This window comes from Siniperca chuatsi, linkage group LG17 (assembly GCF_020085105.1).
Source record: "Siniperca chuatsi isolate FFG_IHB_CAS linkage group LG17, ASM2008510v1, whole genome shotgun sequence".
NCBI lineage: Eukaryota > Metazoa > Chordata > Actinopteri > Centrarchiformes > Sinipercidae > Siniperca > Siniperca chuatsi.
In genome coordinates this window covers 28588902-28603687 of record NC_058058.1, presented here as the reverse complement: position 1 = coordinate 28603687, position 14786 = coordinate 28588902, and the positions used below count along the sequence as shown (strand labels likewise).

The window sequence follows — 14786 nt, the reverse complement described above, 5'->3', positions numbered from 1 at the left end:
TACTACAAAATAAAACAGGAAGTGTCAACACCAAAACTACCACAGATAAGGGACATTCCAAAAACAAAGAAGGAAATGTTGTCTTGGCTTGGACTTGTGAATTATTGCAGGGCGTGGCTGCCAGAATATGCGATATATGATGCTGTTTTCCGGGCACTGACTAGACTATCTCTTAACTATTCAGTGGAAAGGAAACATGCATTCCAGCACATGAAGCACACTGTGTGCTTTGGGGTTGCCTGATTACAAGATGACCTTTCACCTCTATGTGGCAGAGGATGGAAGTGCAGCCGCTGCTGTGTTGGCTCAGATGCACAAGGACAGATCAAGACCAGTGGCATACTATTCAAAGATGCTGCAATTAATTGTAAAAGGCATAGTTTATGTTTACATGCTGTGGCAGCAGCTACACTTATGGTGGAGAAGTCAAACGATTGTTCTGGGACATCCCATGATTCTTCATACTTCTCATGCAGTAAATATTATTTTGTTGAATATTACAACACAACACATGACTAGCCAATGACGTAACAATTATGAACACATTTTGATAGGGACTCAAAATGTTACGATTTTCAACAGCAAGAATATGTTAAAACCTTATACAATTTTGTTTCTGAGTTTTCCGGACAGGTGGTTGACAAACTCCCGGTGCCAGCAGAAGAGGTGACGAATCCTTTTCAACATGGTGACTATGTGCTGGTGAGGAGCTTGATGGTGATCGCAGGAGATCCACGGTACAGCAACCAAGCCACCAACACAGGTCCTGCTGGTTACCAGAACTGCAGTCAAAATGAAAGGCCAGCACCAATGGATCCATGCCAGTCAAGTCAAACAGGCTCCAAACCCGCCATTAAGGGACCAAAAGGAGACCACAGATGGAACCTTGCCATGATGAACTATGGTATGTTCTTCATCATGGTGATAAGTGGAGGAGTCTAAGGAACTGGGAATCATGATCAACACACCTCCACTGGGCACAAATGAAGATCAAGGGCCAGACAGGAAATTCTCACAGGCCTCATATGTTGTCGACAATGTCATTCCTCTCACTAATACTATGACTAGGGCATGCAACTCAGGGAATGTGAGTGTGGAGGCACATGAAAGGAAGCAGAGAGCAAAAAATTGTAGGGGTCGAAGTATAGACCAGTCCCTTGCGATAGGTAGAGTGGAACATGTGCCTTTTAGTGAAATTGAAATACAGTGCATGCTAGTTCCGTTAAGAAATACTGGTACTAAATCTTTCTACATTAACTTGATTAATTTAACCGTTTTTGACCCAGATGTGGTGCTGGTGACTGCAGAATATGAATCTCCTGAGAGTGAGGAGAATTAATTCAATTCAATTTTATAAATATAGCGCCAATTCATAACAAAAGTTATCTCATTGCAGTTTTCCTGTAGAGCAGGTCTAGGCCGTATTCTTTATAATATTATTTACAGAGACCCAATAAATCCCACCATGAGCAAGCATTTGGCAACAGTGGCAAGAAAAAACTTCCTTTAAGAGGCAGAAACCTTGAACAGAACCAGACTCAATGGTGGGCGGTCATCCGCCGCTGTCATGTTAGGTTTTAGTACCTAGGATTTTAAGACACCATAGTTTTGTAATACGTTATGAAAGAAAATGCTCCCCAAGTTCTTTGTTCGTAGAGACACATAAGTGTTATTGGATCAAGAGTGACCACATATAACTGCTGTGGAGAAACATTCGCCTCTCATTTGTCTTCAACCTTTAGGAGGTACAAAAGTTCATAATTTGGGGACAACTGTGCCCGAAGATTGTTGATGCTGATTCTAATTTGGCCATTCCGGCAAATGACATAATGTTGCTGTTCCCTTAAAAGGCTCTAGAGGGATGCCATCCCGCTGTTTGGCGATGTTTCAATTTGTTCTTCAAACGCACCCTGTCGTGGGAGCGCTTGCAAGAATGGCATTTGCAGCCAATAGACCTGTTGTAGTGGTGCGTCGGTTGTTTTTACATTATATTGATGAAGTTGGCATACAACGGGAAAGGGGAGTGTTTAACAGAACAGGGAAATATAAGATTTACTCATATATCTCAGTGAGTCAAGGTAAAGGTTGTCGGCGTTTTCGTGTACCCGCCAGAAGCTTCACCTTAAACCTTCATAAATTGACATTTTATCGAGTTTTTAAGCCAAGTTTTCTACGCTACACTGTTTTCCTGGCCATTGTTTTACCTATATGTTTAACTTGGTAAACATTTTCAGTCATCTGACGTATGGATCTTAAGTGATTTTAAGGTGGCTGCAACTCGACGTGGTTTACCGGACTGCCTCCACTGCTGCTAGCTTAGCTAGGTTTGTTTTTAGCCCGGTGGCTAGGGTAACCGGTCGCTTTTACTAAGGATTTTAAGCTCTTTAATTTTATGGACTTTACTGTGGATTTTAAGCTTTGAAGCACTCTCACGGACTAACTGCAAGCCTGATGACTGTGGATCTTGCCACCTTACCATCTCAAAGCTGAAGAAAAGTATCGCCTGTCTTGAAGCCGAGCTCGGAGAAAAAGACAAGCTCATCCTGGAGTTCTCCACTGTCACTTCAGCCCAGGCAAAACACCTTGCAGTCCTCAGCTCCTCTGGCTGCACAAGCCGGAATGCAACCATCCCATCTCACTCCCCTGACTGCTCCACTCCAGAATGTTTCAGCTAAGCCTGAAGATCCATGGCTCCTCATGGCTCCTCATCAAAGCCCAAAGCAATGGCCATTTCTACTCCTTGCCGAGCCCCAGTGGATGCACAGTCACTCGTGAAATCGACTCCACGTCAACCGGAGCACTGGACTGTAGCCTGTAAGGACAGACATGGTGCAAAGCCCTGCCTCCTCCACCTTCACATCAGGACCTCCCGCTGGCCAACAGGTTTGACATTCTGAATACGCAGGACTTTCCTCCACTGGAGCGGTCAAGTCTTCCTCCTCCTCTAGCCGCAAGTTACTAAAAGATGCCATGATCAGGAGAAGCTCTGGAGGTCTCATTCGTCCTGAGATGGCAGAGAACACCTCTTCTAAGAAGGCCCCCTCGCCGCAGCAGTCCTCGGCCACGTCTATCCCAGGGACAGCTGATGGAACTCGGCTGTCTCCACGATCACCGACTCTGCCTCCTCTCATCCCCCCGGATGGAACTATGCTGAGAGTTGGAGATTCCATAGTAAGGAATATCCGCTTTGTTAATGCAGTCACACAGTGCTTTCCTGGAGCTACGACCCCCAACAACCTTTGAAAAGCTCCCTGGACTTCTGGCTGCACTCCCGACGACTATCACGAAAATCATAGTCCATGTCCATTGCCGTCAGCAATCGGAGCTGACAAAAGCAGATTTTATCTGCTTTCATTTCGGGTCCAATTCCTACACTTTGTCATGGAAGTGGCCGTTTTAGCAGGATCCTCAGCCTTCATACCTGGCTCCAGTCTGTCTGCAGCACCCATGACATTGGTTTTATTCACAGTTTTAACTTATTATGGGATCGTTCTTCCTTGTTTGCACAAGATGGTCTTCACCCAAACAAGTCAGGTAGTCGCATGCTAGCGGCTAACCTGCAGCACGCTGTGCTGTCCTCCTCACGTAGTTGACTATTTACATCACCTGTTTCCCCTCGCTCTTCTTCTTTCTCTTCTCTGCCCACCAAAAACAGCCATGCACCCTCTGCTGTCACTACCTCCCCCTTGTGGACTGATCATAGTGCTGCAATTTGGAGCCCAGATCCCTCTAGTGCTACTTTCAAAATTCTTGTGGTAATTTCGGATAGGTCCTTAATACGAAACAGACACAGCCGACACAGCAATAATAATAACTTAATAAGGATCCGGGCCAAAACCCTACCTCCACTCTCAACCTCAAATCTGAACCAGCACAGACTTTTTAAGATGGCTCATCTCAATGTAAGATCCCTCTCTAACAAAACATTTATTTAAATGATTTTATCTCTTCTACTGATTTAGATTTTATGTTCTTAACAGAATCCTGGTTATGTCCTGGTGATCACAGTCAGCTGGCTGAATTGTGCCCTCCAGATTATGACTGCTTTAGCTTCCCTAGGGTTTGTGGTCGAGGTGGGGGCCTACTGTCTATAGGAAGCATTTAAAGTGTGACCTCATAGCTTGCAATGATTTTTCTTCCTTTGAAGTGCTCATGTTTAAATTTGGTGGCCCCCTCCCGGTCATATTTGCTATTATTTATCACCCCCCTAAACCAGCTGGCTCATTCTTTTTGGAACTCCTTGAGTTTTTATCCAGTCTTGTTTTAAATTATGATAGAATTGTTCTTTGTGGTGATTTTAAAATTCATGTTGATGACTCCTCTAATGCCCTTGCTGCTGATTTTTTATCACTAACTCTTTTAACTTTCAACATGTGTCTGGCCAAACTCAGGGAGGGAGGCACAATGCAAAGACCACGTAGAATTTATTTTTATTTTTTAAATAGTAGAATAGTAATTGTAGTGTTAATGTTAATAAATTAGTAATAATAGGAATGACAGCTATAGGAAAAGTAATGTCAGTATTAGTAACAGAGCCAATAACAACAACTGTAGTAGCAGTTGTCGAGCAGGAACACGGGGCAGCAGGTGGCCCACAACTACAGATCCAGTCTCTGCACCTCCGGAGGCAGAAATACCTGCTGAAAGCGACAGAAGGAGAGAGGAGAGAAACGAGAAAGCACAAAACTATGGGAGAGAGAAGATGTCGAGTTAGTAACATGCAGTAATGGGATAAAAATGCATACAGATGGAGAGGGAGAGAAGGAGAGAGGAAAGAGGTGCATAATGGGAAGTCTCCTGGCAGTCTAGGTCTATAGCAGCATAACTAAGGGATAGTTCAGGACTCACCCAAGCCAGCCCTAACTATAAATTTAATCAAAAAGGAAAGTCTTAAGCCTTGTCTTAAATGTGGAGATGGTGTTTGCCCCCCAAACCCAAACTGGGATCTGATTCCACAGGAGAGGAGCTTGATAACTGAAGGCTCTGGCTCCCATTCTACTTTTGGAAACTCTAGGAACCACAAGTAACTCTGCATTCTGGGAGCATAGTGTTCTAGTCAGATAATATGGTATTATGAGATGTTTAAGATACGATGGTGCCAGACCAATAAGAGCTTTGTAGGTGAGGACCATATCAAGTATGGTGTGCCTCAAGGTTCAATTCTGGGACCAATACTGTTCTCCTTATACATGCTTCCCTTGGGTGATGTCATCCGCAGACATGGGATTTCTTTTCATTGTTATGCGGATGACACACAGTTGTACCTCCCTGACAAGCTCACTGATCTTAGTACGCTGAGTTCTCTGCAGGACTGCCTGTCTGACATAAAATCTGGATGTTCATAAATTTTCTTCATCTCAACTCAAATAAAACTGAAATCCTTGTTATTGGGCCCTAACACATCACTAAACCATCTATTGCCATCTACTGGTAACCTGTCACAACATATCAAGCCTGTTGGTGTCCTGTTTGATAGCAATTTATGTTTTGAGGAACATATCACTAAGCTTGTCCAATCATGTTTCTATCACCTCAGAAACATTGCAAAAATCCGATCTATTTTATATCTTACTGATGCAGAAACTGTTGTACATGCTTTTATCTCCTCACGCCTCGATTATTATAACAGCCTGTTCACTTGTCTTAATCAAAAAACTTTGACACAACTGCAGACTGTACAGAACTCAGCTGCTAGGCTATTAACCAGGACCAAGAAGTCTGACCACATCACACCTGTTTTAGCCTCTTTGCATTGGCTCCCTGTTTGTTTTAGGATTGATTTTAAGATCTTGATTACTTTTAAGGCTCTTCATGGCCTGGCTCCAGACTATATTTTAGACCTTGTAATCTCTTATGAACCTTCACGTAGTTTGAGATCTTCGGGCAGGGGTCTCCTGTCTGTTCCTGAGTCCAGGATGAAAACTAAGGGGGACAGAGCTTTTGCCATCAGGGCCCCGAGGCTCTGGAACAACCTGCCCAAAGAAATTAGGTTGTCTGAGTCAGTGTCTTCGTTTAAGTCTCTTCTCAAAACACATTTTTATCTGAAAGCATATCCTGATTTTACCTGAACTGGCTGTTTATTTTATTGTTTCAAAGGCCAAGTGGTAGACTTCGGGCGGACGGCCCTGGGGCTGGAGATGTGCGGAGAGCAACTCATGAGGTCCGCATCGAAGACCAAAAACATCTGGAGGCTGGCGGCAAAGACAGAACCCTTCTGGAGGCTGGCGGTGAAGACGGAACCCTTCTGGAGGCTGGCGGTGAAGGCGGATCCCTTCTAGAGGCCGGAGAACCAGATCGGGGCCCGTGACGGGACAGCAGGACAAGACTGGTTCTCCGGTCCGCTGCGATCTAACCGGGGCAGGAGGCGGCTGTGATCCAGCGGCGACTAGAGATGGCTGCTGCTGCGATCCACCTGGGACAGGAGGCGGCTGCAATCCAGCTGTGACAAGGGCTTGGTGCTGCTGCGATCCAGCCAGGAAAGGAGGTGACTGCGATCCAGCGGTGAGAAGGGGTTGGTGCTGCTGCAATCCATCGGCGTCAAGGGGTTGGTGTTGCTGCGATCCAGCAGGGAGTCCAGGGACTGGAGGCCACCGCGGCGCAGGACTGGAGGCCACCGGACTTCTGACGGCTCTGGGGCGCTGGGCAGCGGTGCAGACGAGCAGCTGGGCGGCAGTGCAGGCTGATGACTGGAGGTCCGGGGTGCAGGCTGAATGTGCAAAAACACTTTCAAGAGGCAAAATCATTGAAGCATTGCACACTATAAATACAATGTACATAGAGACTATACACAGGGAGCAGTTAGTGGCTAGATGAATTCAGTTGGTCAATAATCTTTTTTTTTTTTAAAGTTGTTTCTGGGCCTGGATTGATAGACTCTTAGACACATGAAGGCAAAGTGCAGTTGTAACAAGGTGCCCCACACCTTTCCAGTCAGCAGCAGTACAGTTACTGTACCATACTCTAATGCAGCCTTCAGCCTTTAGTCTACCTGTTTCTGATGATGGTTTGAAAAGCTCCAAGCAGCAAATATGCCTCTAAGGTTAGCCTAACTCTGCTGTTATCAGTGTTAATAAAGTCATTAACAGAGGGTGACCCTTATTAAAACCTTATTAAAAGGTTTCTCACTTTTAATAATCCAACAGCAAAAGATAGTAAGTCATCTGCAATCATAAATGTTAATAAGTCATTAATAAAGGGTCTTTAGAACATAATAAATGGATTTTGGTCCAGATTCTCTGCAGCTATTTCTCAGAAGGTGAGATGTCAAATTCCACTTGAGCAGTCAACCTGATAAAACAAGTGTCCTGCTGGAGGAATATAAACACCTCCCAACAATCTGGCAATCCCAACGTTCTTATTAATGGCTTATAACTGATCTATACAGCATTAGTAAATTATTTATTAACCAAGGAAACAACCTCTACAGGCTTTCAACTATGGATACCAGTACACATGATCGAATGCAGACTGTTACCACTGTTTGATATAATTTAATTGTTTTATTTTATTATCTTAATACTAAACACATGAACAATAATACTGTAGACCTTTACTGTAAGTGAAGCTAAAACCAGTGAAACCACTAGAGGGCTCAGTCTCCATGGTAGTGGATATGAACAGCTGCCAGCAACATCTAACTTCATTCATGGTCAACAGCCTGTAACCAAGAAGCTAAAATGTGTATTATAACACTACCTGACTGTGCCTCCAGACCTGCAGGTTACACTGTGGTGCTTTCAATTCCAAAAATAAGCTGTGGATGAATTTGATCCTCATGTAAATAGAGCCACATATGAAACACATGACATGCACAGAAATATTTTAATACTGTACCAATAACCTACACAGCAGTTTCTGCTGCGTGCCAGGACTGAAATTGGAAAGCAAAAAGATCACCTATTCTTGACATATAGTCTTGACATATTGGAAGTATAAAATACCCTACATTAAGTAGATGATAAATCATTTAATTTTTCAAGATGCAAATTAGGTCAGCAAGTCCACCAGGCATCTTATTAGTGATGGCTCTCTATTGTCCCTTCACAGGTGGCAACATCTATATAAAAACAAATCTCAAATTGACAATCCAGTTGTTATCATTTAAACATGTTCAGACAAAGTTATTCTTCTCTGTGTCTTTTAATGAGCAGCTATAACATCCAAGCTAATTGACAAGAGGTGTAGCGAGAGTCTCCCTGATTCATTGCAAGCCAAGTTGTTAACATTGTTCAGGTTTACACAAGCCTATAGGACGCAATTAGGTTAACGCAGGATAACGCATTTACTTGCACTGCAAATAACCTGGTTATAGTAAACCCCACAGTTTAGTACAGCTGATCAGTTATCATATTCTTCTCCTATCCCTGACAATATTTTTTAACAGTGGCACATTCAATGCTGCAGAGTTTTCTTTGTCAGAACATCTGGACTGACTGCGCAGAGCAGACAGTAGCCTACAGAGAGCTGCTTTGGATTGCATTAGTTTTGATAGGAGTAGGCTATTAATGACGTTTCTTATCACCCAACTGCACTGCTGTCACAGCTGTTTGCCCTGTCTTGGGTCTTTGTCATGCACATGCGTGCGTAGGAATCCTGTAGGCCCTATAACAAGAAATTCGGTGTCTGTGGTAAATATGTAGCAACCAAGTTTTTCTTAATCCCTCACTTCCTGACTTACTTTACGTTAAAGAATTCATATAGAACGCTTCCGACCCGGTTACTTTAATTAATGTAAACGAACACACTGATTTTTAGCCCCATTGGAGTTAACATGGCTCTCCATCCAGACACAGACAACAACACTACTACCAACCAATCATGTCTCTCTCTATCTCCGCCGCGGAAATGAACTACCAATCAGCTGTCTGATGTTTCCAGCTAGAAGAGCCGGGGGACCAATCAGCTGTTTGTCTGATCTGCTGGGGAAACGAACAGCCATTCAGCTGTCTGTCTGGGCTTCACCAGTGACTGCCTGACCAATGAGCTGTCTGTCTGGCTGCACCGAGGGGGTGAGCGTCTGCCGAGGCCCAATCAGCGGCTCAGTGCTGCCTGCCGGTGCCGGGGACTGGTGGTGAGGAGCCGCTGCAACGCGTCAGGACCGGACCGTGAACCCGGAGACGGTACACACCGAGGCGAAAGGAGACACAGGTAAGTCCGAGGATGTGCGCGAGGCCTGGCTCCGGCGGGAGATGTTTTGAAATGGCAGCGGCGGGATTCATGTCGCGGTAGGAAAGCTAGTTGTTGAGTCGTTTTCCCACCGGTGGATATGCTGATATGCTGATTTGCTGATAGACAATAGAGCGGCTTTGCTTTGCTATTTATTGATGCAGGCTGACATGTTGGCGACCAGCAGCCGTCGCCTTGAACTGTAAATTTACATTTAAGGTCTGGAGTCACAGCAGAAACATTAATGGATATCTGAATCTTACCCCGTTGGTTGTGTTTTGATAATAACTGAACTGTTAACGGAGATGTTGTGATTTCATTGTGATGGAACCGTTGTGCGGAATGCCTCCAATCCGTTTCATTGTTTGATCCAGAGTCTCCAGGGGTTAACTCAGACTGGAGAAAGAGCCAGGGTCCTCCAAATACGTGTTAATGCACATTTAAAGAGCACCGGGATGAAATGAGATGGTAGAACGGTTATATTGAAGCAAAGCTGTAGACTATGAAGTGGCGGATTAAAACGCTTAAGGAGGAGGCCGGCGGTGCTTCTGGCTCACAGCAATTAGGGAGAAAAATTCGAAATGCATCAGCCATTTACGTAGAGACTCAACTGGCTCCATATGCACCTAAATGGCTGCCTGGCGCCTGACAGCACAACCAACATTTTACTGAAAGGGCAAGGCTTTATTCAGGCCGAGCGGATGATTGTTTCCTGAGCGGCGGATTAACGGAGGTAGACGTCTAGATGACGTTAGAGAACGAACGGGAATCAATATTTAATGTGTTGTGCCTATTATTCTGCAGTATACAGGAGCTCATTTCGTGTCTATTGACCAGAATTGGTCTCTCCTCTGCTGCAACTCTGCTCCTCAAGATTTACAGGAGTCACATGCAGATGGATTCAAACATGACTGCTATCGCTGTCTTTGTGATTGTATTGTATTGTCCCTAACTAGATTCGAATATGTAGGCCTGCAGTCTTTGAGATGGAGAGTGGTTTCATGAGGTGAAGAGAGAAGGCGTATAGTCAGATTATGTTAATGTTACCTTCTTCTATTACAAAAGGTTACAAGACATTGCAGGAATTGGTTGTTTTAAATTCCAGTTAAGATATATTGTAGCTTTCTCATTTACACCAGCTTTGGATAAGGAACGCTTTGTCAATAAAATCGTAGATTTTTGTCACAGGAAAACTATCTGTTGAAATGAAAAGTTGACAGACAGCAGGAAAGTGGCTGTCATTGCTTTGCCACTTCTTGCCATGAAACCTGCACCCCTTTCACTTTCCTCAGCAGTGTATCACTTTCAACCTGTTTGTTTCTAGTAGTGTCTCCCCGTGCTCACTTCACAAATTTTCCTCTGAGCGTGGAAGTAAAGTAGCCCTACAGCCTTTGGTTCTGAGATAAAAGTTGGCAGACCTTGATACACTCAGCCCTCCACTCACATAGTGATAGTGGGTCCGTATGAATGAATGGTTCCTGCTGTTGAAGAGTGTGAATGAACTGTAGTATTCTCAATGATGGAGTCCTTCCTCTTCCTATTTCCAGCTCAGAGTCCCCTGGCAGCCCCAGTAGCATACAGATGAAAACTACCATACTGTTATGGCAGATTTGTACAGCACCTATCGAGTAGTGTAGTTTTTGATGAAAGTGCAATCAGGGTTTGATGTTTTAAAGCCATCATTTAGCTGGTCCTTATTGAAATGATACAGATTATGACTAAGTCTGTTCATAACACAGTGGATATGTATAAGGACTTACTTGTGGAGAGATTTCAAGCTGTTTGTGCTCCTTTTAATTGGGTTAGGGTTAGAGCTTCCTTATCACTGGCTGCTGCTTCTGAGACCCAAACTATGTTGGGACTTTAAGGGCCTTTCAAAAACACTGATGATTAAATCTGTCAGTAATGATCATGTGTGACAATAAAATAAATGAATAAAAAATGGACGTGGTGTCCTTGACGTCACCCACAGGTTTCTGAGAGCCGTTGTGAAGCTCAAAGTAGGTGGCTCCCAGTGGCTCCGGTCGGTGCCATCTTGGCAGTCCCTGACTCCAGCTAATCCAAAAATGGGCAAAGAGGTGGAGCTGAAGCGGCCGAATTCAGTTCAGTTCAGTTCAATTTTATTTATATAGCACCAATTCATAACAGAAGTTATCTCATTGCACTTTTCCTATAAAGCAGGTCTAGACCGAACTCTTTATAATATTATTTACAGAGACCCAACAAATCCCACCATGAGCAAGAACTGGTTGCTGAACCACCTAGCCGCAAGCCACCTGAGAGGGCACCCACCTGTCTCTCAAAGTGGCCACGTCCTTAACTTTAAGCCTTAATATAATTTAAGGATGGAAAACACGTTTTAACAAACAGAGAAAAGTGGCAGAATGTGTTGAATGATTGACGGTGTTCATGGTTCTACAGTTATCCATGTAGCTAGTAGACCTGGTAGACCAGGGATAAAGCTCGTGTGTTCTTTTCAGGAAATGGCTTGTGATGGGGAATCAGTCTCACGGACCCAGCCGCATATACTGTACTGAGGTGTATACCAGGCATGAAGCAAAATATTGCATCGAATTTCGTAAGTGAATATAGTGGCAGGAGCAAACATGCATCTGTTTTGTGTATTGCAAATTTGCGTATTTTATGACCAAAACGTCCCAGTACATTTGTAAAATGATTCTTTTTCTGCTCAAATGTAACATTGTATGATGTGTTTTTCCTAGCTACCAAGGAAAAACCAACAAAATGGCCAGAGTGGACATCATGTTATCATTATGCTTAAAACCAAGTGCTCAGATCATCAAACAGCATCTGGAACCTCCTTTCCCAGGTCAGAATGACAATCTGACATTCATGCGCGCTTTATGCAGTGATTGCTCAGCTGTGTGGAGGTGTGAAAGTAGGTGAAGGTGAAGTTCAAGTTCTCTTTTTTTTTTTTTTTTTTATTCTTCACACAACTATTTCTGTGTAACTATGTGAACAAGCAAGTACAACACTATGAATGGCTTTGAGGAGGGATTGGATGTATGGAAGTTTTTATTGGACTTTATTATTTGTAACCCACAGAAGTAAGACGGTGTAGTCCCTCATTCGTCCAGGAGTGTTCTATCGTAGAAAAGGTTTCAGTCGTAGTCATCTGGACACTGTTTTCAGAATCAAGACCTAAATATCTCACTATCCACAAACATGTATTTTTGTATTTTTTAATGTTGTGTAAAGTCACATCAAGACAAATACAGAGCGATTTGCAAATATGCCTAACTTACTCTGTAAAAACGTATTTTAATTCCACATAAAATGATAGAGCTTTTACAGATGTTAATACTTTCACCCAAAAAAATACATGTGAAGTGATATATACGCATTTGTGGATCCATTTTTACATGTGAAACAGGTTTTGCACATTTGTAGATTGCTTGCTGTCAGATTGTGGGCCACGTGGCATTTGTTACTTCCCTCCTGTATATTTGTGGAACTTTGTCCACTTCGTTCCGCAGCAGATCTGTAAAAAAAGAATCTGTAAATTGAGGTGCAGTTACTAGCTAGCTTCCCTCACATGAGCTGACAGAACTACAGTCTGGAAGCTACAGAAAGAAGGCTGAACATGAGTCATCATACAACAGGACAAAACATGCTAGCTTCTAGCAGGAGGTGAAAGACAATGTGGAGCATCTTTATTTAACCCAACGGTCATGATTCAGCATCGGGTTCATCATTGCCATCTCCAGGTGAGTGTGCTGTGCTTACTTACTTACTTACTGGCGTTACCTACAGTTTGCTAACGTTAGTGTTAGTTTGGGGCCCTGTTTCACAACGCGGGTTTAGTGGAAACCAAGGGAAACTCTGGATCAGTTACCATGGTAACTGACTTGGTGAACTTAGCCTGCTCGCTGGCAGGTTTTCCTCAACAAACCCTGAGTTTCTCTGTGTCTCCTCCCTCTCACAGAGCCAGACACGCTGTTTCATTTCCTCACTCAGTCAGTCCATATCAAAGCGCATATCGAAGCGCGTTAGTTAGCAGTGGTTTCCTGTCAGAATCTAAATCCTGGTTGGATATTTGTTTGTTGCTCAGGACTGTCTGAAGTTACAACTTTTATGCGCTGTCAGTCATTTATTTGAACAGCGGTTTTTGCCCTCACATTCAAATATTCCACAGCATCAGGTCACTCTGCATGTCCTCCTGTTTTTATAACACTGTTTTATTACTTCTGTATCTGTATGTTACACTTTCCTGAACGTTATTTATTTTATATATATATATATATATATATATATATATATATATAAAACTAGTGCCTTGACTCCAGTCTCTTCTTCACGTTTTCTCCCCTTGTGTCTCCTGTCTCCCCCTCTGTCTGTCTCTCTCTCCCCTGGCTGCCTGAGTGCCTGCCATCCAGCAGGACTTAAACTCCGGCCCTTCCTCCACTCTTTCAGCCTGTTTGGTACCAAGCGCTCTTGGCCACCTTTTAGTATCGTGAATACTACTGCTGCTCTCCGCCTGCCATGCTCACTGCTCAGCTCTGCCATGCGCCATTTACCCTCCACCTTCACCAGCTGGGACCCTTACTCACCCTCTCATCATACATTCCAAAGCCTTTTGCAATAAAGTCCTTATTTGGTCATCTAGCCCACGAGTTTGTGTTCTGTATTTGTGTTCGCTCATTTAACATAACTTTGATGTAAAATGATTAAAACATTCTTAAAACTAACGCACTTTTTGTTCACTCTCTGGTAGTATACATATACAAATAATACTCTGAATGAATGAAAAAATTAAATTGCAACTCATATACCTACTGCATATTGAATTACTTTTTGTAAGTGCAAATAAATACTAATTGATTAAAATTCACTTTGAGTTCATTCAAACAGACAATTCTCAAAAGTAGGCTTGTATTTATTTAAATATAAATGTAAAACAAGTACATTGTGTACACTTGTACAGAAAAGTTCAGATGGAGATGAAAAGAAGAGTCCAGCATCGTCCAGCAGCAGTAGAATGCAGTGTTGATGGTGGCTTGGAGTCCAGTGATGGTATCAGGACAGGAGAGATGAGGCCAAGGTGCTGCTGAGAAGACAGAGAGAAAGAAAGAGATGAGAGGGTCAGCGATATCTCAGAGAAAATCCACAAGTCGCATCATTCCCATAATCATGTAGCAGAAACATACCAGAGACATCATGGCTTACAAAGCATTTAACTTTTAAATTACTTCCACTTTTTTTACCATTTAAACTGAGATTACACATTAATGCAATAAACATTTTAGTGGAGCTGCTCTAACAGACTGACAGCTGTCTTGTGTGCTCAGAGTCTGTGTTATAAAAACAGGAGGACATGCAGAGTGACCTGATGCTGTGGAATATTTGAATGTGAGGGCAAAAACCGCTGTTCAAATAAATGACTGACAGCGCATAAAAGTTGTAACTTCAGACAGTCCTGAGCAACAAACAAATATCCAACCAGGATTTAGATTCTGACAGGAAACCACTGCTAACTAACGCGCTTCGATATGCGCTTTGATATGGACTGACTGAGTGAGGAAATGAAACAGCGTGTCTGGCTCTGTGAGAGGGAGGAGACACAGAGAAACTCAGGGTTTGTTGAGGAAAACCTGCCAGCG

At 43.3% G+C, this 14786-nt stretch overlaps 1 protein-coding gene and 1 long non-coding RNA gene across 6 annotated transcripts in view; both read left to right on the top strand.

Moving 5' to 3' along the window:
• Positions 1 to 8919: 8919 nt before the first annotated feature.
• Positions 8920 to 14786, top strand: part of gatad2b (GATA zinc finger domain containing 2B) — a 61274-nt gene continuing 55407 nt past the window's right edge. Inside the window, exons 1-3 of one of the 4 annotated variants that reach the window (XM_044170552.1) lie at positions 8920 to 9147; positions 11646 to 11743; positions 11889 to 11995. In XM_044170552.1, the coding sequence (XP_044026487.1) occupies positions 11717 to 11743; positions 11889 to 11995 (134 nt within the window). In that variant the 5' untranslated portion in view covers positions 8920 to 9147; positions 11646 to 11716. Of the gene's footprint in view, positions 9225 to 11645; positions 11744 to 11888; positions 11996 to 14786 lie in introns of those variants that run through there. The other 3 variants (XM_044170553.1, XM_044170554.1, XM_044170555.1) reach the window with 3 other exon arrangements.
• LOC122863806 lies at positions 12320 to 14466 on the top strand. Of its 2 annotated transcripts, none has more exons than XR_006375090.1 (2): positions 12320 to 12893; positions 13566 to 14466. It is a non-coding gene; the product is annotated as an uncharacterized LOC122863806 (long non-coding RNA). The 2 variants fall into 2 exon arrangements; XR_006375091.1 differs by having other exon boundaries at positions 13563 to 14466.